The sequence below is a fragment of the Engystomops pustulosus genome, chromosome 3 (assembly GCF_040894005.1).
Source record: "Engystomops pustulosus chromosome 3, aEngPut4.maternal, whole genome shotgun sequence".
Classification (NCBI taxonomy): Eukaryota; Metazoa; Chordata; class Amphibia; order Anura; family Leptodactylidae; genus Engystomops; species Engystomops pustulosus.
This window is the reverse complement of record NC_092413.1, coordinates 154,534,454-154,561,270: the sequence shown is the minus strand read 5'-3', so window position 1 is coordinate 154,561,270 and position 26,817 is coordinate 154,534,454. Positions and strand designations below refer to the sequence as shown.

Here is a 26,817-nt window from a genome sequence, read left to right as displayed (position 1 = left end):
AGTAATGGTCCACAACAATAACACCCACGATAGGTGTTGGCTGTCCACTACCAATTTGGGGAGGGTCATCACTCCCAGGAAGCTACAATTCTCTCCAAAATGATGGCTCCCTGCTCTGCCGGCATGCTATTGCCACAGCATGTGACCACAGCAATTGAATTGCCACATAACAGTTAGCACCCACAATCGTTAACAGGCATTAATGGAGGGGGGGGGGGCAGAGTCAAACTAGGAGCCGAACTTCTAATGAAATACTATTTTTGGGTGCAGTCACATGTAAACATAATGCAAGGGCCTGGGGTGGTCCTCAGCCAGATCGCATGTATGTTTCCAGTGAAATGCATGCGATTGATAACCAGCACCCAGCATTTAAACAATGCAAGATGCTGGCTCACATTTATGAAGCAATCTACTCCAGTATTCTGCTTGCACATGTATGTATGAAATGTTTCCGCCAGTATACTGTGCAACTAATTGTGGCAACATAATTGTGGAGCCCATAGAATCCAATGCTAAGATTTGATAGGTTACTTATGTAGTGCAACAATCACAGGTTTTTACACCGTCACTGTATAGTGACAGTGACTACATCATATATATCCAGAAACAACAGCTAAATAGTACAATGTACAGGGCCCAGCAGAAACAAACTATTAAGTGGAAATGTAGTTTATAAACCCTTAATCGTCGGGAAGGGTAGCTAAGCTCTGAATGGATGCTATGTGCTCAGTTTAAACAATATTAATAAATGTCCGATATTGTAAATGTACAATATTAATTAATTTCCAGTATCTGCTCATAAAATATAACATGGCATTAAATGAGTGTGATTTCCCAGTAAGACTTGCTGCTGCTGTGTCAGTTACTGTGGCAGGTGCCACACTCAGCAGCCAATAGGATTGCAGGACATCACTTCAATGCAGGGAAAAAAATGACAGTTGGTGCCAGTCAGTGAAAGCTCTCAGAGTGATAAGACAGGCTCCCGCTACTGCACCCAGACCGCTTGGAATTGCTTTATTTTAGCCAAAACCCGGATTTACACAGAAGAACTACCGCCCACGTTGACTAAAGACATGAAGACAAAGAGACGGGAGACTTCACCAGCAGATCCCCTGGAGCCTGCCCCCAAGAGGAGGAAGATAGACCTGGCACAGCAGGACGAAAAGATGGCGGCCACATCGAATGAAGACAGAAGAAAAGACCTAAAGAGGAAGAGGCAGGAGACATCACCACCAGAACACCAGGAACCTGCCCCCAAACAGAGGAAGATAGACCTGGCACAGCAGCAGGAAGAGATGGCAGCCTTCCTCAGCCTCCTGGAGGATGAATACATCACAGCCTTCCTTTCCAGTGACAGCGGCAGGACCTCTTCAGACAAGTACCACCTAGCCACTGCCTGCGAGTATTTCAGAAGAGCAAGACTTCCCACTATGCACTATAGGAACTACTTCTTCCCAGCACTCTACCTGGCCAGTCAGTTTGAAGAGCAAGACTCAGACATCCGCACAGAGATCCTCTTCTGGGCCTTGGAAGGATTCTGGTTTCTGGACATTGAACATTTTCTTCATTACCGCAACCTGCTGCTCAAGAAAATTGGCTTCAAAGCTTGGGTAGACCTGGACACCTGTCACCAGATAATGGCCGAGGACCCCACACATTGGGCATGGAGAAGAGAAAGACCAACATGAACAACCTACCCGCGCCCAGCTGTTCCAGCACCCAGGGAAGATTACAGAGTCTACCAGCTATGGCTTCCCCTGTGTCATCATCCAACTTCAGCTATGCAAGCAGGAGGTCTGCAAGGAAGCCTGAATCATCATCCATACCTACCTCTGCCAGGATGTGAGATGACAGCTGCGAGATCATCATGGAGAAGGAGACCAGAAAAGCAACATGGATGAAGCCATCTGTCCATTGGTAAGGCCCAGAAACCACCTCACAGCACATAACATTCAGCACATCACTGTAGGTAGCCACATGCAGTCACTGTAGGTAGGTACATACAGAAATGTTATAGCGTTACCTCCCTTAGTATGCCCAGAGGAAGGGCAGTACAGCGGCCATGGTTTCCCTGCAGGTTTCCTCCACAGGGGGTTTTTCCTGTCCTGAGCGCCGCTGTACCCTCTCTGTGAGTGACGGGAGGTAACAACCAATTACATTAAAAAAATTTTTTTTAAATAAATGTCACATTATTTAACTTTCTATTCTGTGTCGTGTCTTTTATTTCTAATTATGGATGTAAGATGTAATAATTTTTCTGTAGATAATTTATACTATTGCTATACAGTCTTGTATATATTATCTGTCCAGCTCCACCATTCAGCCTCTGGCTATGTTCTCAGCGGCTCTGAAGTCTGCAGACATGACATGAGGAGATCACCTCACGTCTGGCGGCTTCTGAGCCCTTGTGAAGGAAGCAGAGGTGGTGGGGCAAACTAGAAAAGGTCATTATACATATTGGGGTATATTTATCATGCTGTCTGAAAGTCAGAATATTTCTAGTCGCCCATGGCAACCAATCACAGCTCCCCTTTAAAATATTCATGAGCACTGGTAAAATGAAAGCTGAGCTGTGATTGGTTGCCATGGGCAACTAGAAATATTCTGACTTTCAGAAACTTGATAAGTCTGCCCCAGTGTGTCAGGAAATGGTGTAAGGAAAGGGGTAAGGGGGAATGATGTGGGGCATGTAAATTTTCAGTGGCATGTTCGCCCCTTCATTTTCCCTAAAGATGGGAATTATGGGCGGACATTACACTGAGAGGAGCCACTAAAGGGTCAAAGCACATAGCTTAGTATATGGTTATTTTCTACAAGTCACTGCATGCATCGCAGGGTTTGTCCATCTTTATATCATCTAAATATTGACTAGAATTAGTATGGGTTGTGAAAACAGGAGAAGCTAAATATCTGGTGCAAACGCTTCAATAAATGTGGGCCTATGTGTTTGCATTGTGTTTTAAAATATATTGCAAACACATTGGGAAAAATGAAATTCAAAGCACATCAGTGTTTTACCAAAATTAACAATCATGTGTCTTGGGAAGAGTTTTGCTCAATATGTTTGCAATACATTTCAAAACAAAATGCAAATAGATTGTGTGGAAATAGCCAAAAAATGTACATGTAATATTTCAGCGTAGCATTAGGTGCACTCCAGTCTGACACTATCCACCTATGATAGCAGCAGTAAGGGACAGAGCAGACATAACCAGAAGGATTAGTCTATTCCTATTGAGCAGTTGTATCACCTCAGCAGTAATACCAGTGCAGCCATGAGCGCTCCTCTACCTCTACAGCCTGTTTATCTAGTACCAACCCTCATACCCAGAATGTAAGAATGAGGGGATACTAATGTGAGCATGCCAGTTTTTGGTACCCCCTTCCCACCCAGCAACTTGGAGCTCTAAGATATAATAAAAGTGGAATCCCCAAAAGTAATATCTTGAGTGAGGATAAGCTAGAAATAGGAAGCTGTAATCTTATAACTGGAGCTAAATGCGAACACAAACACATTAAAAAATGAGTTTATTTAGTAAATATATAAACAAGTCAGTAACTATAAAACAGTCTGACCGGAGCTCCTTGTGTGTCCTTTTATATATCCTTTGATAAATCGACGATTTCACTCTTTTCCCAACTATGTTCCAAATTCTTCAGTACACTTCCACACAAACGGTATTTGGATGGGAATAGATCGCTATTCAGACAGTTTTAAGCTGCGTTTTCTTGCATCCTGTAGCCAAATAGTGTACAGCTACTATGGAAGAGATTAAGCAGCAGATAGGGTAGTATGTTCAAATATATGGAATTTATTTTATTAAAACATACTCACAAAATAGAATAAAATCATGCGCATATAAAATCCACCATGTGGACGCCAGACTCGCTAGTTCGTCCGACCCAGGGTTTTGCTGCCACGGCTACGCCCTGGAAGAAGCCGTGGTAGCGAAACCCTGGGTTGGGCGAACTAGCAAGTCTGGCGTCCACATGGTGGATTTTATATGTGCATGTTTGTGTGGAAGTGTACTGAAGAATTTGGAACATAGTTGGGAAAAGAGTGAAATTGTCGATTTATCAAAGGATATATAAAAGGACACACAAGGAGCTCCGGTCAGACTGTTTTATTTTTACTAATTGCTAGATGTCTTTGACTGTTTGGCAGCTCCTATAGGGGATAGTGTGCATCACAAAAACACTTTTTCTTTTGTACTATTGAAGTCAGTAACTAATGATAGCCTCTTACTAGTAATCATATTAGTGAGGTAGATACACTGGAATTTGTTTGACATATATAAACAAGTCATCTACCCTTTGTAAAATTCAGTTTGCTGATGGGGCTCAATCAGTTTATACCATTAAAGGTAGTGATGATGTGGTCCACACATGAATTCCTAGATAACAGAGATAGGGAAGCTTCTTGGTGTGTCACAAACTATCCATTTTGGTTATATTGCTTGGTCCTTGATTCATGAGTTAGTGAACCAATCCTATCAATAGGTTGCCCTCCTTTACAGGGCTTTGATACCTGGGAATATATTTGGAAAAAAGAAAGTGGAGTCAGTCAAATGGAGAGCTCTGTCTTATCTATCTCAAGAAAAATCCCAAAAAAACCATTATTATGACGGAAGAGCAGTACCTACATATATAGACTAAGGCCCCTTCCACACTAGCGAGTGTGATGCGATGAACTCGCATCACACTCGCAACGCAAGCTGCCGGGAATGCACGGCCCGAACGCTGCACCGCGGGAGTGAACTGACATGCTGAGTTCACTCCCGCGGTGCAGCGTTCGGGCCGTGCGTTCCCGGCAGCTTGCGTTGCGAGTGTGATGCGAGTTCATCGCATCACACTCGCTAGTGTGGAAGGGGCCTTAGAATGTTCTGCTTGACACCCCATATTCTACCATTTCTTGGTAATTTCAGTAAAATACACAACTTCCTCTACATTCAAATTCAATATGATTGTTTATACAACTTCTATTAAAGGGTAGTGAACAAATATAATCTCCCGATATTTAAAGGGGTTTTCCCACCAAGGCTTATTAGGCCCTATCCGCGGGATGGGGCCTAACTTGCTGATCAGTGGGGGTCTCAGTGCTGACTTGCTGTCATTCTATAGAAAGCTTCTATGGTTACTTCCAGTGGATAGAAATCTGACCATTGTCACACAGGTGCAGGGCTCGTTATATCACACAGCTCTGATTACTCTCTGTAATTCTAATGAGCTGTGCACCTTTGTGACCATGCTCAGATTTCTGTTAACTGGGAGTAAACATAGAAGCTTTTTATAGCATGACAGCAAGCAGAGATTTAGAAAAACGTGAGGAATTGATACAGAAAGTATATTGGGAAATTGTATAATTCTTCATCATACAAACAATAACATTAATTTGCTGAAATGAGAATACCCTTTTAACTCCTTAAAGGAAACCTACCACTTGTAGTGGCAGGTTTCCGATGGCAATACCGGGCACCAGCTCAGGGTGAGCTGGTGCCGGAGCTTATTTTAGTTAGTGTTTTAAACCGCGGTATCGCGGTTTAAAACACTTTTTAAACTTTATAGCCGGCGCATGGAGGTACGCGCTCGGCGCTTACCGTGCACGCGGCTCTCATTCACTTCCTATGTAGCCGCGCGCACGGTAAGCGCCGAGCGCGTACCTCCCTGCGCCGGCTATAAAGTTTAAAAAGTGTTTTAAACCGCGATACCGCGGTTTAAAACACTAACTAAAATAAGCTCCGGCACCAGCTCACCCTGAGCTGGTGCCCGGTATTGCCATCGGAAACCTGCCACTACAAGTGGTAGGTTTCCTTTAAGGACGCAGGGTTTTTCGGCTCATTTCTCGCTCTCCAACTTCAAAAAATCCATAACTTTTTCATTTTTACATGTACAGACCTGTGTGAGGGCTTATTTTGTGCGTAACAAATTTTACTTTCCCGTAATGTTATTTATTTTAACATGCCGTGTACTGCGAAGCTGAAAAAAATTCCAAATGTGGGCTCAGTTTTTACAACTTTCACTCTTCGCTCCAAATAACATGCCTACTTTATTCTTTGGTTTGGTGCGATCGCGGTGATACCAAATTTATATAGGTTTTATTGTGTTTTAATACATTTTCAAAAATTAAACGAATGTGTACAAAAAAGAAAAAAAAAATGTTGCCATCTTCTGACGCTAATAACTTTTTCATACTTTGGTGCACGGAGATGTGTGAGGGGTCATTTTTTGCGAAATGAGGCGACGTTTTCATTGCTACCATTTTGAGGTCTGTGCGACATTTTGATAATTTTTTATTTCATTTTTTATGTTATGTAAAAAGGTGTAAAAGTCGCATTTTGGACATTTGGGCGCCATTTCCCGCCTCGGAGGTCACCGCCGCCCGTAACCGTTTTTATATTTCGATAGATAGGGCATTTTGGGACGCGACGATACCTAATATGTTTGTGATTTTTACTGTTTATTATGTTTTATATCCGTTCTAGGGAAAGGGGGGTGATTTGAATTTTTAATATTTTATGAATTTTTTTTATTTTTTAAACTTTTTTTTTTCCACTATTTTTTAGACCATCTAGGGTACATTAACCCTAGATAGTCAGATCGCTCCCACCATATACTGCAATACTTCTGTATTGCAATATATGGCATTTTTGCAGCACATTCATTACAATGAGCCACTGGCTCATTGTAACGAATCTGCAGATGCCAGATAGTCTTGGGTCAAACGAAGACCCGAGGCTACCATGGCAACCGATCTCCGCCCCCCGATGACGTTCGGGGGCGCGGCGATCGTAATAAAGATGGGGGCGCCCGCGCGCCGGCGTCTTTTAAACGCCGCCGGCGACGTTGAAAGGGTTAATAGCCGCGATCGGTGCAAGCACCGACCACGGTTATTAGCGGTGGGGGTTTGCTGCAATATGCAACAACCCCCACCTCTGTATGAAGAGGACTCAGCCCGTAAGCCCTCTTCATACATCCCTTATACCTCTGCGCCGTAGAGCTACGGCGCAGAGCGTTAAGGGGTTAAAGGAGCAGAGAGGGCATGCGTGGCCGTCTGCTCCATTAGTCTGAGGAGCGGCAAGGGGTCGCTCAGACCCCTCATTCTTGCAATCTGCGGCACTGAGATCCCCACTGATCAGCAAGTTAGGCCTGTGGATATTGCCTAACTTGCCTTCATGGGAAAACCCATGAATCTTACGGCCCTGTGCATATCATTTAGAAAGCTGAAATTAAAACGCTCCCTTTTTAAAATTTGACTCATTGATGCCTCCACCCAGAACATTGATATTATGAAAGTGACCTTCTCCATAAAGAATAGGTGAGTTTAGCAACATTTGAAAAAATCATCATCCTGTAGCTGTAATAGCAATGAGAACTTTGAAGAGAGACTTTCCCCATGCTAACTCCTTGCGGAACATGTGTCTTTACCTTTGCTTGTTCTTTTCCATTTTGTATCTTTTTTTGAGTATTTGCGCTATTTTTTTTTGCACCCACGCCAGGGTGTTAAGAAGTTCACCAGTTTGTGTGTCTGTTACAGTGTTCCTATTGTATCTTTTATTTGATTTGCGCCTTCTTCACTCCCTATTTTTGATTAAGGCTATATTCACATTAGTCTCACGGATGAATCCTCGAAAAGTGCTGGGACTGATCACTCTGCTATTGATATATGATGCACATAGTTCTTGTTTCATCGATATGCAGCAGAACCAACAGTACAGTGTCGGGTCTGCTGCATATTGGTGTATAAGGAACTCCATGCATTATATCAATATGGGAGTTCAGTACCCAGTACAGTGATCAGTCTTTGGCACGGCACTTTTCATGGTCTGTTATCAAGGACAAATGTGAATCCAGCCTAAGGCTACCTTCATACAGACTTGTGCCCTCCGTACCGAAGCATGGCAGGCACACGTCGGCGCCGGGGATTAATATATTCAGTAATATATATATATATATAGTAATATATTCAGGCAAAACAAATTACATGTCCCATTTTTCTCCTGGCTAGGGAGTGGTACAGTGCCGCAAGTGTGCTGCACCGTACCGCTCCTGTACGGCGTTGTGCACCCATTGCCAGCTATGGGGGACTTATATACACCGTATATACACCAGCCGTAAATATGTCCCCCATATGTATGTGTGAATGTAGCCTAAATTAGATACATTTTAGTTCCAAATCAAAGTACAACTGACCCATATTTACTTCCATACATATTTTAAATGTGGCTAAAAAGTCTCAGAAAATGTGCAATCTCACGGCACCAAAAAAACTCTCAGCAGTGTGTCAACAGCAGACAACTTATAAAAAAGGCAGCAGAAATACAAAGATACTTGTTCCCCCATTGAATTACAGCTCTACCGATTCTGGGGTAGTTGAAATTTTTCTGTACTATCAGATGGGCGGAGCATCTGCTCCAGTCCAGCACCAATCATCTGCCAGTAGAGAAACTACTTAGCATATTGAGTTTAGAAAATATGCTAATTAGTCAAATGGGGGATCTAGGGCTTGAAAACACAGTCTGATCTTGCTTTTTAGACAGTAGAAAATATTGCCCTTACTTAAAAACATTGGTGCTAGAGGAATGTTAAGATTTGATGAAAGTAATGAAAAGTGCTCTTTAAGACAGCATTTTGTAAAGTAGTGGAAAAATAGGTCTATATTTTTTCCAATAATGAAAAAGAGAAGGTTTCTTGTAAAGTGCGTATTTTTAGATGCAGACGTTGGGATGGTACCACAGATATGGATGGATGGTACTTCAGATATGCAGACTTTGGGATGGTACCGCCAGCTTCTGTGTATAGAGACTGGCAGTAACAAAAGGTGCCATGGGTTATCAGAGAATAAGAAAATTGTTTCCCAACCAGCTCCTTCAAACAGTTCCTTTTTGCTGTACGACTAAATACGTCATGCAGCATAAATGGCTGTAAGCAGAAAGCTCACAGACTGATAACTTAAACCTATTAGATGCTTTGGGTGAACCTTAGGCACCTAACTAAGCTTCACCTAGGTGTTGCAGTCAAGTTATACACCATGCAACAAAAATGCCAGGACAGTGCCAAATCTTTTTCAAAAATCTACCCAATGATACTAAGCTTGACCTCCTAACCCCACCCCCGGGAGTGGGGTAAGGGCAACTTAAAAATATTACATCGACACGACCATTTTTATTGTAGATTTGGATATCCCAGGAAAAATAACATTGATTTGAATGTCGTCTTTTTTGATTTTGGTAAAAGATAGCACCGTAATTGTGCAAAAACACTGAAAAATGGGATATTTCGATAAATACAAATCAAATCCAAAATCTGAAAATAGATGTAGGCAATGTTTCTCTAAAAGCTATTTAATGTCACCAAATTTGAGCACTTAACGTAGAGCATTCAATATTTGAAAACTTTGTAGTCCATGATAAAAATCCCCATCTTTAGAGGAGAAGAGACTTAAAGGGGTATTCCCATTTTAGCAAATTAATGTTATTGTTGGTATAATAAAAAGTTATACAATTTTCCAATCTACTTTCTGTAGCAATTATTCACGGTTTTCTAGATTTCTGCTTGCTGGCATTCTGTAGAAAGCTTCTACGTTTACTACCAGTGGACAGAAATCTGACCATACAGGTGCACGGCTCTTAGTATCATACAGAGTAATCAGAGCCGTGTGTTATAATGAGCCCTGCACCTGTGTGACCGTGGTCAGATTTCTGAAGCATTCTCTAGAATAACAGCAAGCAGAGATCTAGAAAACTGTAAGGAATTGATATAGAAAGTATATTGAAAAATTGTATAATGTTTCATTTTACAAACAGTAGCATTTGTTTGCTGAAATGGGACTACCCCTTTAAGTGATAAAACTCTAAGATGTGTTAGAGGCAGGGGGGGGGGGGGGGGTTTGTAGTATCTTGAATAGATTTTAAAGAAATATTTGTCACTTTTTTTCTTTTTCAATCCCATGTGTTTATTGAGATATCCCCATTTGAACAATTTTTATACCCATTTTGATTTTCAGCAACTACAGCACCATCTGTCAATGAAAATGACTTGAATCCATGTGTTTTGTGGGATTTTCCACTGTCCCTTCCTTTTTGTTACACTCTGTGTATTGAAGTATATTGTATGAGTGATACAACCCCATAGGGATAAAGAAATAGTAAATACTAGTTGAAAAAAAATTTTGTTAAAAAAAATAAAGTAAAATCATAAACCTGTTATATATTGCCATATCCCAAAATAATGAAAAAGTAACTGGCGTAAGAAATTTGTTTTGTACAAAAGATTTTAATATTTGGTATTAAAAGTAATAAAACTGAAAATGATTGAAAAGGTGGATATTATACAATGAATACTTTTGCCCCACTCTCCCTGTGCATAGTGGGGAGGTAAACAATGTAAATCCAAAAACTAGCTCTTACCCATTGCTACTGGAGCACTGGCCTGGATGGACTAAACACGTAGAAAAGAGGAAGAATCCAACACAACGTCCTCTGCCAACAATCAAGATTAAGTGCATAAATTGTCCAAAATGCATCAGAACAAGTACCTTTATTGGCACCACTATAATTTTGATCTAAATTTAACAAATTAGGATGTTTTAACAGGAGCTTTTTTCCAATGCCTGGATGCTGGATCACCATTTTTATTTCAAGTTGTCTGCAGTACTGGCCCTTACTCACAGATCCATGCACTGGAACTTTATACAGAAGATGAGTTGAACGCAAAAAAAACCTCATTTTTTCTTCTCAATCAGGCAGTCTTTATCAGTGCATCAGCATTCAATACATCAGGTAAAAACACTTGGAAATGATTGACGTGTTACAGCATAAGCCTTATGTGACACCGTTTTGGACCCCTGAAGTGTACGCATGGTCACTTAATTATCTTATTTAGGCCGCGGTCATGCGTACCACTAGACGTGCGTTCATAACGCGACGCTAGCGCACAGGGGGAGGTCCTCGGCCCGAACGCACATGCGTTTCCAGAGAAACGCATGCGATCGGCTTAAAGGGGTATTCTCATCCGGGCATTCACATTCTGTTTCATTAATCTTCCATAAATAAACATTTCTTCAATTGGATGTTATTAAAAAAAATGTTTCCGTGTGAACATAATTTCCCATAAACATAGCCAAGTTGTCCCTTAAAAACGAGATGGCTTCCTTGGTTACGACCACACTACATTTTGGTAGCAGTGGCCAGACATGCACTATTGAGTCCTGTCTGACTTCCTGGATTCAGTGTTCCTTACCATAGGACGGCTGTGGGTCATGCAATAACTCCCGGATATTTCATATACAAAAACTTTTCGTTTATTTGTGGAGTCCATCCAGCAGAGGTGGCCGTATCCGAGGAAGCTATCTCGTTTCTAAGGGACCATAAGACTACATTTATGGGAAATTATCTTCACACAGGAACATTTGTTTTAATGACATCTAATTGAAGAAATGTTTTTATATGGCAGATTTATCAAACCGAATGTGAATGTCCAGACGAGAATACCCCTTTAACAATCGCATGCGTTTCCCTGGAAACGCCTAGCGGTACGTGTGACCGCGGCCTTAGACACTTCCAGAACGCACGGGTTCAAACCAAACAAGTGGTCACCAGTTCTCTTTAATATGAGCATGTTAACATGTCCCATCTTTCCCCAATGTTCAGAGCGGTATGGTTCCACACGCTTGCGGCCGTATATACATCCCCCGATGGTGGTGTGAATTTAGCCTAAGGCTGTGTTCACACGTGACGTTTTTGATGCAGTTTCGACGCATTTGATATGAATCTCCCGGTCCTTTTTCCATTTAAATGCATATCTTTGCAGCCCTCGTGTCTCTGTGTTGCATTTTTTACTTTTCTGTTGCATTTTTGTAAAGCACACAAACTTCTTATTGTGTTGCGTTTTAACATTTGCATTTTTCAATGCATTATTCAAGGGTGGAGAAGACCATTGCGTTCAGCTTATTAGGATTGCAAACTGGTCTTCAGCTGTGTTCAAAACACACGCGTTTTCGACACATAAGAAACATAACAAAAAACACAAATGTGTGAACGCGGCTTATGCCAAAATGCGTTGATCATTTATAAGTGATTTTACTTGATGTATTGAATGCTGATGTAGCAAGACTTCCTGATTGGGGACACAGGATGTCCTGCTGGATTATTTCTCTTTTCTACGTATTAGGGAGTATGTCATTGTATACCTGCTTCACAAAAACATAAAGAGTGACATATACTTGTAGTGACAGGCGCATATAGGACATGTGCAGGGTACATCAGCCTCACAGACTGTATAGATGGGGTATGGATGGCTGCAGGTCTCCCCCTCACACCCCAGTATGACGAGCCGGTGTCTCACTGTGTGCTCACTGTACTTCCCTCATCCGGTGTACGTATACGGAACCTTCGGACTGCACCTTGGGAGCGGTTTTAACGTTGCACCAGCGTATCACCTGTTTCCTGTGCGTTCACATTTTCGCTCCGCAGCTTCCTGTGTGTCTCGCATGTGGATGTGATGGGGAAAAAGAAGGCGACATGTGGACTGGGGAGAGCTCTGATGAAAGACCGAGCACAGAGCCAGCGGGGGCTGCGAGGGAGAGACTCCTGGGTGAGTGCTGACTCCAGCACCCCCGACCCGTGTACTGGCCATGAATATGGGAGAGTGACAAGGGGCGGCGGGACCTATCTCTATTAGGATCTGCCCTCACACTCACAAATAGAGGGTTAGGTTGTGCTGATGGGTCTGGTTAGGCACAGTTCACGTGTTGGAGGCTCCATCACAGAATCTGTCAGAGATTGCTAATAAAATAAATCTTTTGCCAGAACAATGTGGAATGAAAGTTTCACACTCTTTATGCTATGTTATAAATATATATATCTAGAGTAATGTACTGTATCGTATGCTATAATACATTAGAATTGCAGTATATTGATGAAAGGATCACTTGTTTATGCCCCACCCTAGGACAAAATAAAACTGTAAAAAAAAAAAAAGTGGAATTAAAAAAATTAACAAAGAATAAAAGTCCCCTGAACAGTCATCCCATATAATATCATATAGAAACAAGTATAAGCCGAGTTTTTGAACACAAAATTTTTGCTGAAAAACCCTTACTCAGCTTACACTCGAGTCTATAAAAAAATGAACACTGTACTCATCTTTCTGAAAGGTCGGAAAGGTGAGTACAGTGTTTTTTTTTGTTTTTTTTTCAACTACTAGGGGGGCTGGCAAGCTATTTACTGGGGTGGGGGGGGGCTGTGACCAATGCAGTTTTGCCTGCAGTGTTGTAATATTTTCTCTGCCTTTATTCTTCTGATTTAATACTTGTCTCTGCAGCTCCACACTAGTGAACTGAATGATGGCTATGACTGGGGCAGACTGAATCTCCAATCTGTGACAGAACAGAGCTCTATTGATGACTTTCTTGCCACAGCAGAGTTGGCAGGAACAGAGTTTGTTGCAGGTAAGGAGGATGCATGTCACATTTTAGTTGTAATGTTATATTGGATGAACATATCTACCTCTACTCCTCTTCAGCCCTGTTTTAGGGGGAGACTTGACTTGTCACAGAGCACATGTCATTCTAAGGTAATATAAATATATAATCTTTTGCTCTGTAAAACTAATTTTTCATACAAAAAATGTTCAGCATTTTATGTACGAGGGGTCTCCTGGTGCCAGGTTCCCTTTAAGTGAATATTGCTTTAGGTAGGTATTTATGAGCTACTGAACTGGATGTTAATCTTATAAAGTCCCACCTTAACTGTATAGAAAAACTGTAAAAACTTTAAATTGCTTCCTCAGAATTTCTTCTGATGTTTTTTTTGCAGAAAAACTCAATATTAGGTTTGTCCCAGCTGAAGCGAGAACAGGATTGCTAACATCGGAGGAATCTAGCCGAATTCAGAAACTTCATGAAGAAAATCAGCAGTTTTTGTGTATACCAAGAAGGTAGGAAAATCTTGTTACCTCTTAGGTTTCTATTTATCATTATGGAGATTTCTTCCTATTCCTTGTATATCCTGGACTTTTAGAAGCACACATCACTGTCATTTCATTGTGCTTTTGGCTTACAGACCCCGCTGGGATAAAAGCACCAGCGCCGAAGTTCTGAAGCAGTCTGAGAGGGAGACTTTTTTGGAGTGGAGGCGTGAGCTGGCCAAGTAAGTTCTTACATAATGCAATGTAGTTCTGGTGTAATGGTATAAGGCAGTGGTGGCAAACCTATGGCACGGGTGCCAGAGGTGGCACTCAGAGCCATCTCTTTGGGCACCCAGGCCCATCACCCCAGCATAGAGTTTTCCAGACACTTCCTGCAGGAAGAGGAAGTAGGTGTAGATAGGGTTGGATTATTATTGGAGCTTCTGCCCACAATTCTTCTTGATCAAAAGGACCCTGGAGGAAAGCTACATTGATTATCTAAATATCTCTCCTTCACATTGGTGTCCTCAATATCCCAATACAATTGAAAGCTGTGGAAGAGCAGGGAGCAATAGGTTGCTGATTAAATTGCCCTTGTAGGTTCGCCATCACTGGTATAAGGGATCGTGGATGATCTGAATTTAACTTTTCTTTTACCAGACTTGAAGAAGAAAAGAAACTGATTCTTACACCATTTGAACGTAATCTGGATTTCTGGCGTCAACTCTGGAGAGTCATAGAAAGGAGGTAAATATTGGTTTATAGTTTATTTATGTTATCTGTAGCAATATGGCCCAAAGACCAGATCCATGGTTTTTGCAGCAGATAAGCCATATGCAGTTATATTCTGATATGGATTTGGTGCTAAGAAACATAGATACAACTAAGTCTCAACCAGAAATTGATGGAATTATCCATATTGTATCTTGATGGGAGATTGCTGTGGGTTGTGGTTTATAAAACTGAATTATGACCCTTTATGCTGAGGGTTTTTCTACCACAAGTGTAATGTATTCCAAATGTTTATATTGTGTGGAATTGCTCTTACAGGCCAAGGCCCTGTATTTTAACTAACTTTACACCTTTATCATAGACCAATTTATGTTGCCTGGTGCAGTGCTCTGTGTACATGTACAGCTGTTGATGACTTTGCCTAGCTTGTCTAAATGCAGAAAATGTAAAAAAATATGGTTATTACAAAAATAAAATAATTACCAGGATCAATGATTGTAAACCAAGTACACTGGCATGCTGGAGTGTTCCCCATCTGCTTTTCCTTTATGCCCTTGTTTTTACAAAGACTTTAAGAACTATGCAAATGAGACCTTGGATCATTTAACAGCTATGGAGCCCAAAGCCCCTAAGGCTTATTTGCATAATTTTTAACGTTTGGTAAGAACAAGGGGGGCACAAACAAGTACATCTGTGTGCTTGGTTTACAATCCTTGATCCTGGCGGTAGATGTCCTTTAAAGGTCACCAGGAGACCCAATTTTAGCACTCCCCCAGTCCCCACAAAGCATAGTTCATACACTGCCAAAGTGTTTTTGTATAAAAAAAAAATAGGTTTTACAGAAAAAAAGATATGTTATATTGTACCTTTCACTAGCATCTGCTGTGTGACTAGGCCCTCGTCCCCTGGGAGTGGCTGGAAAGGAGCACCCCCCCCCCTTGGGAAACAGCTTCTCCATGTGTCCTTTTTAAATATATGAATAAATCCCCACACTCGGGATTGGCTATAGAGGAGCAGGGGTCGTCGCTAAGCCAAGTGATGGGTGTTTTCATATATTTGAAAAGGACACATGGAGGAACAGTTTCCCAAGGGTGGGGGGGGGGGGGGTGGAAACTTCTCCTTACCAGCCACTCCCAGGGGACGAGTGCCTAGTCACACAGCACATGGTATTGAAAGGTACAATATAACATATCTTGTTTTCTGTAAAACCTATTTTTTTATACAAAAACACTTTGGCAGTGTATGTACTATGCTCTGTGGGTACTGGGGGAGTGCTAAAAATGGGTCTCCTGGTGACAGGTTCCCTTTAAGTCATAAGGTATTTTTTAGATTTTATTAAAATAAAAATAGTTGTCTGTTTTTCTTGTCCAATACCAAGTTTACAGTTTTTCATTTTTTTCTGTTTTCCAGTGATGTTGTAGTGCAGATAGTAGATGCCAGAAATCCACTTTTATTCAGGTGCCAGGATTTGGTAAGATTTTTGTTACTATCTTTTTATTGCTAATATACTTGTTTAAAAACATTGAACACTAGTTATCAAAGAGTCAATGTTTTTTTATCATTTGCTTATACTCGCTTGTAGATTACATACATACATTTTATTTTCTGGACTGCTGAATAGTTCTTTTTTTCTATCTGTTTTGACTTTTAACATAACTTTACCTATTAAAATATACTGTAAATTGTGCCAACCCATTAGCACAAAAACTAGATTTTAAGATGTAACGTGTGTTTGACTAAATGGTCTACTATAAACACATTTACAGAAAATGCTGCTGCTAGGCACCTTTGGGAACAGGTTATCTATCAAAGGGACCAGGGGCATGGTTAAATCTAACCTCTTCATCTCTTTCCTCCAACATCCATTGCTAGTGACTGGTTATAAACCTTGTTTGAACCAATAAAGGGGTGTTCCCAAGAAGACAAGATTCATAAATATACTCAGGATAACACATTCTCTAAATTACAGACACAGGTACTTCCTGGTTCATCAGCAGCAAGTGCTCCCGATGTCCTGTGCTGCCGTTCATCTGATCTGTGCCCCCGTAGGCAAACAAAAAGCTGCGCTCGGGGAGCGTCCAGGCGGCTGAGTTGTCGGGGTATGGTGACGGATGGGAGTGGCAGCTTCCGTGCCTCTGTTTATCAGAAGGACCGCGGTGCGGGACATCGGCAGCGACAGAGGAGGGGAGTAAACGTTTATATATTTATTTATTTTTTATAGTCCAGCCCAGCCCTAATTTATTGGTAGTCCTGGATAACCCCTTTAGTAACACTTGCTCATATTTACAATTCAGTAATGGACACTGCTGCTATACAGGCAATACAAGATCTGCAGGTTTGTTCTTAAGTTGAATTTGTATGTAAGTTGGAACTGTATATTTTATACTTGTAACCCCAGCCAGAATTTTTTTTTTTGGTCTCTCTGACAATTGGATTTTAAAAATGTTGGATTAAGAACCAGGATTAACAATAAAGCTTAATTGCACCTTTGATAATTGTTACAGCTGATTACTGTAGCCTAAGGCTAAAGTACAGAAAATTACCAACATCCAGACGTCCGTTTGTAACTATGGGTCGTCTGTGTTTTTAAGTAGGGGACCGCCTGTATATGCACTTGCTTTGCCACTAAAGTTTATGTAGATACATTGCAGTGTATTTCCATGATTGTACTTTACCTAACTTGATTTAACCAGGGTACAGTTTTAACAGCAAAGTGGATTGATTTCTTAAATTTTTTTTAATAGGAGCGATATGTTAAAGAAGTAAATCCACATAAGGAAAATATTGTTCTAATAAACAAGGCGGACCTGTTAACTGTAGGCCAGCGGCAAGCCTGGGCATCCTACTTTCAGAAGGAAGGTGTTAAAGTCGTCTTCTGGTCGGCTCTGGCTGAGGCACAAAGACTTTCTGAAGATGCAAGGGTATGTTTCATTTAATTATAAATCGGTCCTTTTCTATGTTTATTACATCTTCCTTTAACTTTTCAGTTTTATTGGTGTATTAAATTTCAGGGTTTTTAAAGGATAAGAAAACAGTGCTTGTTGTGTCTTATAAAAACAACATAATATCTATTCACAGGCTCCTTGTGGTATTGCAGTTCTCCCTCCACTTCGGTGTAGCTTAGCTGCAGTACCAAGCATGACACATGGGCTGGTATTCAACTCCATAAGCTGCAATACTTTTTGAAGTTCAGCCCATGGGCAGACATTTTGTTTGATGCTTCTTAGTAGCTTCATTCATTCTCCATCCCTTACAACATAGGGTAAAGTAAGAATTTGAATGACTGAATATGTTAGTGAAACAGGGAGTTACAAGATGAAACTTACTAGTTTAAAAAGGTTTTCCAGGTTTGATGACCTAAATAAGCTGATCTGCAGTAACCTTGTCTCAGCACTACAGCTAGAACAGAACTGTGTATTTTTCAGCTGCTGAGAACCTCTCATTGATAGAGTTGCTGGGTGTTGGACCCATCATAATCACAAGAATTCTGGAAAGCTAATTGAAGGAAATGGTTATTTAAAAAAACACAAACAAACTGTACTTTCCCTGCTCCAGTTCCCCTGTCTTGCCAGTACTCCCATGGGACACCACATGTAATGTTGGAGGAAGTGGATTCACTGCAAAGATTATCTTGACCCCATGGAACTTTTGGCCAGGAGCATGAGGTCAGCATTTTCCCTAATTGTATACTTTTTCTTTTTGTTTTACACTTTACATAGCAAAGCAATGATGAAGAGGGGGGTGCACCAAATGAAGATGTAACTACGGATGAAGAAGACAGTGAGAATGACGAAGATCTAAGTGAACCAGAAACTGCTCCTATCAGTAACCATGAGGCTAGCGACTCAAGTGATGAGTATGAAGATTGTGAGGATGATGAAGGCTGGCAGACATGCTCTGAAGATGCAGAGGATGAGGGAGAAAGAATAATAGAGGAGGAAGATTCTGAAAGGACTGAACAAAAAGTTGTCATTAATGAAAGCCACTTGGTGCAAAGACAAGAACTCCTGGAAATATTTAAATCTGTGCACACAGGGAAGAGGGTGAAATCGGAACAAATCACTGTTGGGCTGGTGAGTTGGTATATTCCTGTGTTCTAGCTGTTGACATGTCCACTTGATATGGTTCACACAGGTAAAAAATAAAGAACCCGTGCAAGCCTTATTACACCTAAATGGGAATAATTCGGAGAATGGCATGTTAAAGTCATAAATGGTATAAGGAGCAAATCCTCTTACTTGGAGCTGACATTCCAACTCCTCCTTACACATGTATGGTAGTTTCCTGAGAATCCACATTAAAAATGGTCATCTATTTACTGATGCATTAGATGTAAAGTCTACTCATTGCTGTTAAAATGAAAATTAAAAATTTTTCCCATGTAAAAAAATGGACCTAGAATTACTTTTTGGGGTTGTTTTATTTTAGTACTTTTTTAGGGTGGCTAAAAAAAAAGTTTCCAGTTGAATTGTGCACTACACCATTATGAAATTTTTAACATTGGTTCCATACTACAAATTTTCTCGCATGGTGGTAACTTAAAGGGAACCTGTCATCAGGAGCCCTTTCTGGCTCCCCCATAGTATACAGTGTGCACATTGCCAAAGTGTTTTTATAATAATACTGGCCTTTTCCAATAAAAAGAAAAGTTAGCAGAAAGTATTCCTCTCCCTCTGCAGAGCAGTGTCCCATGGAAGTGGCAAGTGAGAATTGGTTCCCCACCCTCAGAAAACCATATCCCTCCTATTTTGAATAGATGTATGACAGAGCGGGTGGGGACCGCTCCTCACTGCCTGTGCATAATGCACCTCTGTGGCGGCCGTGAGCCAGCTGCCGTTTTTGCGGCTAGCTCACTGATTTATTTTTATTTTTTTATGAACGTGTTTGTCCCATGGAAATGGACCCGTATGTTTGTCCGATCCCACAAACTGAACACATTGCGCAGGACTGGAGTCCTTGCATCAAGCAGAAGTAAGAACTCCCTGTATGCTGTCCAAACTGCTGTCCCATTACTGTAACCGTTCTTATTCCTGTATGATGCAGGGACTCCCCTCCTGTGTAATATTTTCAGTGTGTGGGATCGAACCAAGCAGTTTGTTTCCATGGGATCAACAAGTTCATCTGCTTCCAATGCACGGTTGTTTCATTATAACATGTCTTTATATTCTTTTGTATAATACATTACCCATTTAATCTGAAGCACTTGGCATGAAAATAAGTGATCATGTTCTTTCATAAAAAACTTTGTATAATATTTTGGATTATTTTTTTTATCCTGTTATTTACCATTATCAGGTCGGCTATCCCAATGTTGGTAAAAGTTCGACAATTAACACTATCCTGGGAAACAAGAAGGTTTCTGTTTCAGCAACTCCTGGTCACACAAAGCACTTTCAGGTAATTTAGAATAAAAATTCAGCTTTATCCTATTGCACCTATCTACTTGTGTGTGTCAGGCCTATTATTCCTATGTAGGTTGCTCTTTCTCCATGCTGAGTGATTTTGGTCCCAGCTTTTTGCTTTGTCAGAGAACACAGCTGGAGAATCGGTCACTGGTGGGGGGCATCTGCTGAATCAAGAGGACTACAGAAGTCATTTGGTGATATCTGTACACCAGCAGATACCAAGATCTGAGTGTACTCGGAATAGCTAGTTTACAGCAAGCATTATGTGATAAGATGATTTGCAATTAACGCTGAACTTTCCACATGTTAATGACCATGATGACCCTGTGTATTGCTTTGTATCATTTCTACAGAATATTTTCTCCTTCCCTGCAGACACTGTATGTAGAAGCTGGACTGTGCCTCTGTGATTGCCCTGGCCTTGTGATGCCGACATTTGTTTCAACAAAGGCAGAGATGATATGTAGTGGTATCCTACCGATTGATCAGATGAGAGACCACATACCTCCAATCTCTCTTATATCCTTTAAAGCAAAGCTGTAAAAGGCTCACATTCGTTTCCAAAGGATTGTTAATGACTTTTATAAACATGGCTTTGGCTAGATAACTTTAAAGATGACTTGTTGCCTCTCCTGACATAGTAAACACGTTCTTTCCATAAAATAACCATGCTGGTGCTCTTCCTGTGTACCCTTTCTCAGTTATTGGGTCCTGCACCTGCCATATTAAATGTATTCCTTAACATGCTTACATTGCACAGCGTATTCCCCGAAATGTGCTGGAGACCATTTATGGTATAAACATCATCAGACCACGGGAAGATGAAGATCAGGATCGTGCTCCCACTTCTGAGGAACTATTAGCTGCATACGGATGTGAGTTATGTTCATGATCCTATACATAACTGAATGCGCTGCTGGTTCCTGCAACACAAATGAAAATCTTTTATGTATTTTATCCATTTCTTTTTCAGATATGAGAGGTTTTATGACTTCACATGGGCAGCCTGATCAGCCAAGGTCTGCACGTTATATATTGAAGGATTATGTCAATGTACGTTTATTTCTTTTTTAGTTTATATATCATGTATATATTACCGTGTATACTCTTGTATAAGCCGAGTTTTTCAGCACAAAAAATGTGCTGAAAAATGTCCCCTCGGCTTATACACGAGTCAATACTTGTAAAAAAAATAATTAAAAATGGACTAAAAAAAATAAACTTATTTACTCACCCTCCGGTGGCCCTGATGCGCAGCGCTGCTCCCCCGATGTCATCGCGGCTCCTCTTCTGGCTTCCCAGCTCCTCTTCTGGCTTCCCAGCTCCTCTTCTTGCTTCCGCGCCGTCTTCTGTCTTCTTTAACATCGTGTTGGGCGCCGCCATTGTTCTTCTCCCGTGCGGCGCCTACTATGACGTCAGCAGCGGCGCCTCATACAAGGCGCCGGATGGGAGAGAACAGTTGCGGCGCCCAACACGATGTTAAAGAAGACAGAAGACGGCGCGGAAGCCAGAAGAGGAGCCGCAATGGCATCGGGGCCACCGGAGGGTGAGTAAATAAGTTTTTTTTTTTTTTTTTTTAATTCTGGGCTGACTGTATACTACTGGGGGCACGCTGTATACTACTGGGGGGCAGGCTAGGGTGGCTGTATACTACTGGGGGCATGCTGTATACTACTGGGGGGCAGGCTGGGGGTGGCTGTATACAACTGGGGACAGGCTGGGGTGGCTGTATACTAATGGGGACAGGCTGGGGTGGCTGTATACTACTGGGGGCAGGCTGTATACTACTGGGGGCAGGCTGTATACTACTGGGGGCAGGCTGTATATTATAGGGGACTGGCCGGCTATATACTTGGCTGGGTCTGTGACCAATGCATTTCCCACCCTCGGCTTATACTCGAGTCAATATGTTTTCCCAGTTTTTGGTGGTAAAATTAGGGGCCTCGGCTTATACTCAGGTCGGCTTATACTCAAGTATATACGGTAGTTTCAAAGCAAAAGTTTGGATTTAGTACATTTAAAGTGGGATATGTAGATTATCATTATTAATATTCTATTTATTTATTTTCAGGGTAAACTTTTGTATTGTCATCCTCCTCCTGGTATAGAGCCTTCCGACTTCCAGCCTCAGCATTCTCTGTATAGAGATCAAAAAGTACTAAGTGGCACAACAGAAGCAAAAGGCCATGGCAGCAAGAAAGTCAAACACATTGAGAATGTGGTAGACAAAACCTTTTTTCACCAGGTACATTTTGCTTCATATTTGTATATTGCAAACAAAATGTTGCTAAATGTAGCATTTGGTTGGAATAAAGCACTCTTTTTGAGTTCATCCGTCCCTGTGCTGCAGTCATCTTTGCTATTATTGGATACATGGGGAACCCCTGACTGGGACTGATTGACTGCTGGCACCCTCCACAACTATCAGTCATTCTTTGACCTGCCTACTATTTCTGTATGAAGTGTGTGGTGCAAGGCATTTCAGCCAGAAATGAATCCAGTGCTCTTGCGTAGACACGTACAGTTTTTTCCCACAGTGCTTGTCACATATAATTGGGCCAAGCGCCTTTCCGTTCTTACTGACTTGCAGCTCTAAGCGCAAGTCAGCCAGAACGTGTGGACAGCTTGATGGGACATGTGGTGATAAACTGTGGAGCAAAATGGGTCCTGGCTAATTGTAATGTTGTGGCATATAATGAAGTTGAGTTCCATTGTCTGTGAAGGCCAGATTTTCAGTTGAATCTAGTATGGGCTGGGACACCTAGCCAACAAACGGGCAGCGTTCATTTGTGGTGGTTTGAAACACAATCCAAAGGTTACACCAGTGATCACATGTTGACGTTACTTGCAATAGTAGACAAAGAGAATGACACTCACCCCTTTGTATTTTCTTCTTTTAGAGGATACGTTTATTAGAGGATACTCACATACAGGCAATATACATGGTGGAGGGAGGACAACACCACCACCCCAACTTGTGGGAGCGACTGCCGTTTTGCGGCTCTGAGCTTCTTCCAGGTTCAAGCAGATGTTATGCCGTCTGAAGGGCGTGTCTGAACTTTGCCATCCTGTAGTATTAGTTCACTTGATTAAAGGAAACCTACCACGTTGGATAGGGCTTATAAGCAGCTTGTCTTCGTTACGTTTTAAAGCATTTAATCACTTTATTAATGTTTATATCGGAACTAGCTTTCCCGCACCATGGTCCCCGCTCGGCGCACCATGCGAGCTACTACTTCCTTTTCAGGCGCACGCACGGTCGTGCGCATGGTGTGCCGAGCGCGGACCACGGTGCGGGGAAGCTAGTTCCGATATAAACATTACTAAAGTGATTAAATGCTTTAAAACAGTTTAAAAACATAACAAAGATAAGCGCCGGCACCAGCTCACCCTGAGCTGGTGCACGGCATGTCCTGCTTATAAGCCCTATCCGAAGTGGTAGGTTCCCTTTGAACATCTATGCTTGAACTATCTATCTGAGAGGGGGACACGTGTATTGTAGTTTGGAGCCGAAAGAAGCACAGAGGCGCCAAACGGCCGTAGCTCCTACACATGTGAGGTGGTGTTATCCTCCCTTCACCATACATATTGTCTGTATGTGAGTATACTCTAATAAACATCACTTAAAGTAGTATAGTATTTCTACTATTGCAAGTCTTATTGGATTCTACTTTAATGAATAGAGCCCTGAAATCCCCAGTCTCCATGTGATTAAATTTTGTGTCTGGCCCCTGAAACCAGGGTCAATAAGCAGTGCTGTCTACTTTTTCTTTTCTATAAATGAACATGTTGAGGTTACATTTAATTTCCATTGCTTTTGGGCTGCATTCACAAATTCCAGTTGTATTGAGCTTAGAAATGCAACCAAGCCGGAACAGGGAGGGGCCCAATCGCTTATTCATTTCAACTGAAAAGCATGCAATTAGTAAGGAGCCCCTCGTGTTTTGCAGTGTTTAAATGAAAAACATGGTGCTGATAACTGATTGCCTGCTTTCAGTTGAAATGCATATGCGATAAAGCAAAACCCCTTCCATTTCCAGTTGAATTGCATTTCTTAACACAATTCAAGCAGAACTTGTGAATACAGCCTTAGTAAGGGCGATGAAAAAGTGATGTTACCTCAACATCATTATCGCAGGTGGAGCCTTTGGATTGCATTTCAGACTGTAATCAAAATGCCACATGTAAACATAGCCAAAGAGTCTTTCATATTGAAATGAACCATGTGATGCTCACTTACTCTGAGTTAACCATAAAATATGATCATCCACAATAAGTGAATTCACACACACTTGCATATTCACGATTCTGGGGTGAATCTTATCCTGCCCTGCTCCCTACCCCCAGCTAATACTATACCAGCAGAGGGAACAGAGCCAGGTAGATGCTCTAAATATTGCAGTCGTAACTGCATTTTTCATAAATGCCCAACATCTCAACCAAAATTCACCATTAACATGTCACTAAAAAACAACCTCAGAATGACCAGGGTATGTTAGACTGGGTTCACACCTTGTTTGTAGTATACACTGAGTGTACCCATTGACACATACTGGCAGACGGAGCCATAGTTGTTGTTTCCATCTACTCATTACACCCAAGCTACGTCTTTCCATCCTGCTCCCTCCTGCTGAGAGACCTAATACAGTCAGTGGAGCCAGCCTTAGCTGAGCGGATATGTCACTTAGCAAAAGGGAGGAGGCCGGTGATGTGACTGCCTTATAAGGACAATGACTTCAATGGGGAACCACCCCCAACATCAGCAACAGCCAATCGCTGCTGCCATTGTTTACTCCTTCCCCCGCGTTCAGGTGGGAGGAGTCGCCGCTGGGCGATGTATACCCCTATAATATTAATATTATTAATTCCTTTATTACATATAGTGTACACAGAGCTTGCCAGATCAGACCCTGTCCCCATGGGGCTCTTAATTTAATCAACCTACCAGTTTGTTTTTGGAGTGTGGGAGGAAACCGGAGGACCCACGCAAACACTGCACCAGGAACATGAGTGGACCAGAGAGCAGTAGTGTACTTCTGGGTTCTTTCCTGTGCCGGGGGCCGTCCTGCTCAGTGTCTTTAACCCAACACACAACCAGAGACAGTACACATAGGAGTGAGTACTTTTACATTGCACTGTTGGCAGAGTGTCGACCACAACTCAAGGCTTGAAAGGCCACATGTGGCCTCTTAGTGTGGATTGAGATGAATGTGGCTGCACTTTATGTACATTCTCAGGGGTGGAGTTCCTCTGCTATAGGTTAGAGGAATAAGGCACTGGGTGGGAATGCCACATTTATCTCATGCTGGGGTTGGAGTCTGAGTCATAAGTGTGGCTTACTGACTCCACAGCCCTGTTTTTTTTGTCCAAAAATAGCACCAAACGTTGTAGTGGTTATGCATGGCATTACAGCTCAGCCCTCTTTTATACCAAGCTGCATTATCTCGCCTCCATCCTATATTCATATATGGTGCCACTATTTAGTAATGTAAAGATGTATATAGAAAAGACCAATCAAACCTTCTTGGGTCTATTATGTACTTGTAACAAACATTGAAGGAAGAAAGTCTTCTTCATAAATCACATCTTCCATACCTTAATCATGTTTAATTTCCTAAATTTAAACTTGTTTTTGTTTTTAAAGGAGAACGTCCGAGCTCTGACCAAAGGAGTACAGTCTGTGATGGGGTACAAGCCGGGCAGCGGTCCTATTCCATTAGCTACATCCAGCACAGAGGCACTTTCAGGAAAGCCATGGAAAAAGCATGGAAACAAAAACAAGAAAGAGAAAGTCCGCAGACTTAACAAGCACTTGGATGCGTGAATGTGATCTCACGGACTGCTGAAATCTAGAACATCACATCTAGTACATTTTTATCGTATAAACAGTTTGATTTTTAATATTCCAAATTCCTTTTGTTAAATTGCAAATGTGTAATCCTGCTGTGACAAGAACTGCTGTGTACAATAAACACGGCCATCATTCCAGAGGCTCAATCCTTTACCACTCTAGTATTCTGTGACTTCTACATAACCAAAAGAGGCTTGGCCAGTGACCCGCCACACATTGGCGACCCCGCTCAGGCAGCAGAACTACGCGACTTACATTTTCCTGAAGAGCCGGACCTTTAAGAAAATACATAGTCTCATGTTATACAACATATGTTCTCACAAAAAATTGCTTTGTTGCCTGTATGAGCCAATCAGAATGCCGCTTTAATTTCAGAGAGTATAGGAGACTGGAATATGATTGGTTTTGGTCTACATTAATTGACCGCAATCTGCATGATGCTCAGAATGTGTTTTCTTCATGGGACTCCAAGATGTTTTGATAAGGCCATTTTTGGTGGAAAAATTCTGAAAAAAATGAATATTTAAGCTCCTGTGTAACCAGGTAAAAGGGTAATAAAAATAGAATAAAAAATACAGTAGTGTTGATACACTTTCATGGGAAATGGCACAGAGGTACAGTGCTGTGCCTAGTATTATGTGAAGAACTCACAATGCTGCTTTCTCTTCACACAGCTAATCGGCAAGGAGAGGGAACATGAAGTAATGTGATTCTCTGCCAATATGATTATCGCCTATCACGACTTTAAAGGGAGTCTGTTACCAGTCTCGTCATTGTTCAAATCAAGCTTCCCTCCTACTCCGCTCTATTTTGCAACCGCCTGCTTTCACTTTCTATGCATGGCAAATGGTAGCAGCTGACCGCTCAAATGGGCTGCGGTCAGTGGTTTAATTTTGAACAATGACTAGGAAGCAGGGGGCAGAG

At 41.6% G+C, this 26,817-nt stretch overlaps 1 protein-coding gene across 1 annotated transcript; it reads left to right on the top strand.

Annotated features, from left to right (window-relative positions):
• Nucleotides 1–12,400: 12,400 nt before the first annotated feature.
• On the top strand, nt 12,401–26,046 carry LSG1 (large 60S subunit nuclear export GTPase 1). The gene is made up of 14 exons (XM_072142645.1): nt 12,401–12,591; nt 13,321–13,447; nt 13,815–13,935; nt 14,061–14,147; nt 14,566–14,652; nt 16,048–16,108; nt 17,382–17,558; nt 18,357–18,710; nt 19,933–20,034; nt 20,418–20,563; nt 20,796–20,917; nt 21,016–21,095; nt 22,114–22,287; nt 25,687–26,046. The coding sequence occupies exons 1-14, from the start codon at nt 12,499–12,501 to the stop codon at nt 25,864–25,866; spliced, it is 1,911 nt and encodes a 636-aa protein (XP_071998746.1). The 5' UTR covers nt 12,401–12,498; the 3' UTR covers nt 25,867–26,046.
• The last annotated feature ends 771 nt before the right edge of the window (nt 26,047–26,817 follow it).

What these genes read in the sequence shown, in the direction of transcription:
- LSG1 (XM_072142645.1), top strand. Translation starts at nt 12,499, where the DNA reads ATGGGGAAAAAGAAGGCGACATGTGGACTGGGGAGAGCTCTGATGAAA. An exon ending in TGCGAGGGAGAGACTCCTGG is followed by an intron (nt 12,592 to 13,320) that starts GTGAGTGCTGAC and finishes TTGTCTCTGCAG; the next exon opens with CTCCACACTAGTGAACTGAA. An exon ending in ACAAAACCTTTTTTCACCAG is followed by an intron (nt 22,288 to 25,686) that starts GTACATTTTGCT and finishes TTGTTTTTAAAG; the next exon opens with GAGAACGTCCGAGCTCTGAC.